The following is a 4,695-nucleotide window of genomic DNA, read 5'->3' as shown; positions in this document are numbered from 1 at the left end:
TCTGCCTCCCAAGTGCTGGGATTAAAGGCGTGCACCACCACGCCCGGCTCTTTTTCCCTTTTTTATTTCTTTTCCATGTGCCTTGTTTGGCTATACAAATCAAATCCTCCTACACTAACTAAGATTTTAGGTTTTTATGGACAATCTTTCCGTTATATAAGGGGGCATAACTTCCACTGAGAAGGCAGACATAAGTCATATGGCTATGTCCACAACCCACGAAGTAAACTGGATTCCTAGCATTTTAATTATTTTGATTTTGAGACAGAGTCTCATTGTGCAACCCTGGTTTGCCCTGGAATCTGCTATGAAGAACAGGCTGGCCTCGAACTCACAGAGATCTGACTGCCTCTGCCCTCCAAGCATGAGGAGTAAAGATGTGCACCACTAGGCCCTGCTCTCATATCATTTACTCTGCACCCATGAAGTCCTAAAGTGCTAAACGATAGTGCAGACCAGCAAGACCTTATTCTTAATGAATTCAGCTCTCTGCAGCACAGCCCCAGACGGTGCCTCCTTATCTTTTGGTTGGTTGGGAATAACGCCCAGGGCCCTGCACATACCAGGCCAGTGTGCTTGGACTAACAATCTGATGCACAATTAAGTTTCTAGAAAGTTGGCCACAGAAAGCCCCACGTTTTATCACTAGAGACAACAGACATAAAATTATTTTTTTAAAATGACCACATAAGTAAAGACTAGTGGTGTCTCAGCAGGGATGGGATGGAGTAGGGAGATACCTATTTCCAACCTAGCCTATGCTACAGAGAGAGTTCCAGACCAGCCTGGGACACAGAGAGAAAGAGATCTTAAGACCACAAATACACAAACACATACAAAAACCACTATAACTTATGTATGTATATATCTAACTGCCCAGAAGCACACCCTTAAGTTCTGACATCAACCGTCACAGTTTAAGACCGTGCTTAGCATTCCGGAGACAGTGTTCTTCCCAACATTTCCCAGGCATTGTCTCCACAGTTCTCTACATAGCCCAGGCTGTCCCAGAACTCCATCTGTGGACCAGGCAGGCTGGCCTTGAACTCCGAGACCCACCTGCCTCTATCTCCCAGGCCCTGGAATTAAAGGTGTGCACCACCAAATCCCAAAACTTTCTAAAAATCAATGTTCCTCAAAGTGTGCAACAACTGTGCAGCTGTACTGCCTACCAACTTCTTAAAAATGTATCAAGTTTCATATTTACTTGGGGGTAAGGGGCACACTTGTGCCTTAGTTTAAAGTGCCAAGGACAGAGGGCAACCTGTGCTCTCCTTTCTCCCTGTCTGTCTCAGGGATCCAATTCAGGTTGTCAAGCTTAGGAGGGAGGACTGGGAAGTCCTCTTTACCTGCTGAGCCATCTCCTTCCTGAACCAAATACTCATTCCTTAATTAAAAAAAAAAAAATTAAAAATGCACTGGTTCAGCAAAAGTACTTTGTGACTAGAATTATAAGAAAAACTAAGAAGTATCATTGTATTTGTGATACAGACTTGCAATAAGACAAGAGCTCAGTATGTGCCTTAGACCTGTCCTTAAAGGTTGGGACAGGGATGGACTGAGTGGGTGGGCAATGTTCCTTCACAGTTGGCAACTCACCTCCTAGCCTAGAGCCCTGAAGGGAACGTCTATTTCTTCAAAGTACATTCTCAAGGCGGTTACTACTTTCACCCTAACCGACGTAGGATAGATGGCACACGGAAAAAAGGGGGGAGTCCAGTGCTGTAGGGAAAAAGTTAAATGGCTCTCATATCCCTTCGCTAATATTTTAAACATTAGAAAATGCTAGTATTGAAAGGAGTAAATAAGAATACTACACCCAATCAACTGCATTGACCACTGTACAGAAATCAGCGCTTTATTAAAATGGGGGTTGGCTGTTAACCAGTATCATCTGAGATTTAAGGCTTTGCTAACAAAGACCAACCATGCTTTGGCAGGCTTCTCAAGCCAGAAGATACTTTTTATGAATTCTCAAAGATGGAAAGAAATAAGGATAACAAAGCTTTCAAAACGTGCTCAGTGTCTCCAGTATCCATGGAGGTTAGATGCTAAAGTGAGGACCTAGCACTTTTAGGAACGCAACGTTGACAACCAGTAAGGTGGCTTGGCGGGTAAAAGTACTTCTGCCAAGCCTGAAGAGCTGAGTTCAATCCTAGGGACCGGACCAACATGGTGGAAGGAGAAATCCCGATGCCCAAGAAAGTTGTCCTCTGACTCCTAAATGTGTGCCATATAGTACGCGAGCACACACAAATACACAAATAATAAATGCGACGAATTGTTTAAATAACACACACGAAACACATACACACACACACACACACAGTTTTACATTCCATCAAAATCTGAAGAGCTAAAAGGCATGAAAGGTCGATGAGGATGTGCAGAAAAACCACTCAAATCACTAACCACCTTCTGTCCACATACACACAATCTGCCCGCGCTGCTCCGAGAGTCACCTCGGTTCCACCCAGGTGAAGCTAGAGCGCTGAGTCCCGCGGGACAGGAAGCAAGAGAGAGACACCGGGTCACGCCGGCCCGAGCCCCCAGAGGTGCAGGAAGAGCGAGGGTGCAGTCAGAGCCCGAGACCCACCCTCTGCGCCTAGTCACCTTCTGCGCGCTGGAGCCCCGCACTCGCGCCGTCTGGTCATAGACGTGGCAGCGGATCACCGTGCTACCCACGTCCAGCCCCAGCACGAAGCGGGAGGGCGGCGAGGCCGGCGCGCTCGGCTCTTCTCGCCGCTGCTCTGCCCGGTCCTGCTGCCCTGACATCGCGACCCCGAACACCGCAGCCGCCACGGGCCGGCCAGCGCGGAGCTATAAACGCCAGACCCCGGGCGGAGCGCTCACGGCCCCGCCCCGCCCACACCGCACCCTGCCCCGCCCCTTCACACGACCCCGCCCCGCCTCGTTCAGCCCCTTCGGGAGGCCCTGCTACCCCACGCTCCGCCCCTAGCGCCGTGACGTCAGGGCAGCGCGGCGAGCAGCTCGTGGGAATTTGGCAAAGATGGCGTTGACCGCCGCGCTGTACTTATTGGATGTCACGGTTCAGCGACCGTTACTTTGAAACTTTTTAGTTCCCTTCTAGCCTAGATTGCTTTTTACAAATGTCTGTTAGGAAAAATCAAGTGAGGTGAAAAAATTTTAAACTTTTTTTCATGTTCACTTAATTTTTTTGCCTGTATTTATGGATGTGCTCCTCATGTGCCGGATGCGTGTAGAGGTCAGAAGAGGACCTCCGGCGATTGCGAGCTTCCATGTAGGCAATCGTAACCAAAACCCCGGTCTTCAGCAAGAGCAACTAGTGCTCTTAACTAGTGAGCCATCTTTCCAGTCCCATGAGAAGACATTCAGCCCAAAGTAAAGGAGGTTCCTTGTGAAGTCTCTTCCCAGAAAAGCTTGCATGTATTATACACAACGATGAATAGATGGCCAAGTGTTGTATGGCACTAAAGGGCCTTTGCCACGACACAAAAAAAGTTTAAATTTCGTGAGAATGTTTTGTGAGTAGCTTATCAGCTTAAAGGAATATTTTCTTGTTCATATTACCCTGTTAGCCTACTTGCTTCCCATAGATTTGCCAAGTTGGATTTGGGTTGTCACTTGAAGCTTGAACGTGAACACCACGTTTATTTTTGCTTGTTTGTGGCGTCCCTTGATAAGTCTGTCTCTACACAGCAATGCCTATTCGCACCATCTGGCGCAGGTCTGCCCTATATCATTGCTGACCGATTGGTCATGCATAAGAGTGTGTGTGTGTGTGTGTGTGTGTGTGTGTGTGAGACTTTCCAGCGTTGTTTGCATGACTAATAGTCCTATGCTGTCCGATTCTCTTGAGAACCTGAAACTGAACAAATACCAGAGGGAAGGCAGAGCCAGAACCTGAGAGCCACAACTGAAGTCTGACCTTGTTCCTCAAGGCAATCTCTGACTAGGACCAAAGGCTCCCTGGGACTCTATATGCTCTTGTTGTGAGGAGACATCAAACTCCGGTCGGCCCTCATGCTCGACTGGCAAGCACATTACCTACCGAGCCATCTCTCCCAGTTCCCGAGGGAAGGAAACTTTAAAAAATTGGTTGTAGGTCCAGGCAAGCTTAGAAGCTTGTAGGGTAGGCTTGCAGGCTGGCAAAGAAGGCACATTCCTGTGCTTACAGTTTAGAGAATTCCTCCTTCCCGAAGCTGGCCCTTGCCCTTTTCCAAAGCCTGCCTGGTGTTCAACTAATCGCTCAGTCGTGTGTGTGTGTGTGTGTGTGTGTGTGTGTGTGTCTTTACTGGGGATACTGATTTAAATGTCAATCACATCCAAACTACACCTCCCACAGCAACATACAAGTAACCTAGTCAAGCTTATACATACAGTTAGCCATTAGTTTCCCTGCTTACAACTAAGAAAAGTTCTGGGTAAGCAGTGTTAGCAGTTGGTGTACTTTGCACAGAGGTATTTCTTGTGGGTTTTGGATTCTGGGACTTTGTGATCATTTTCATAAGGTTAAGCATCAGCAGTTTCTAAAGTGTGAAAGAGCAGACCTTAAAACTACTTAGTCTAGAGCTGGGCATGGTGGCACACGCCTTTAATCCCAGCACTTGGGAGGCAACCGGATTTCTGAGTTTGAGGCCAGCCTGGTCTACAAAGTGAGTTCCAGGACAGCCAGAGCTATACAGAGAAACCCTGTCTCAAAAATCAAAAAAA

The 4,695-nt window shown here is 47.5% G+C and overlaps 1 protein-coding gene across 1 annotated transcript in view; it reads right to left on the bottom strand.

The window, feature by feature from the left end:
- The window catches only part of Gk5 (glycerol kinase 5), a 63,731-nt gene extending 60,880 nt beyond the window's left edge, over nucleotides 1–2,851 (bottom strand). Inside the window, exon 1 of the mRNA XM_021207428.2 lies at nucleotides 2,614–2,851. Within this exon, the coding sequence (XP_021063087.1) occupies nucleotides 2,614–2,775 (162 nt within the window). The 5' untranslated portion in view covers nucleotides 2,776–2,851. The remainder of the gene's footprint in view (nucleotides 1–2,613) is intronic.
- Nucleotides 2,852–4,695: the final 1,844 nt, after the last annotated feature.

This window comes from Mus pahari, chromosome 10 (genome assembly GCF_900095145.1).
Source record: "Mus pahari chromosome 10, PAHARI_EIJ_v1.1, whole genome shotgun sequence".
NCBI lineage: Eukaryota > Metazoa > Chordata > Mammalia > Rodentia > Muridae > Mus > Mus pahari.
The sequence above is the reverse complement of the archived record's forward strand: the minus strand, read 5'-3'. Positions and strand labels throughout refer to the sequence as shown.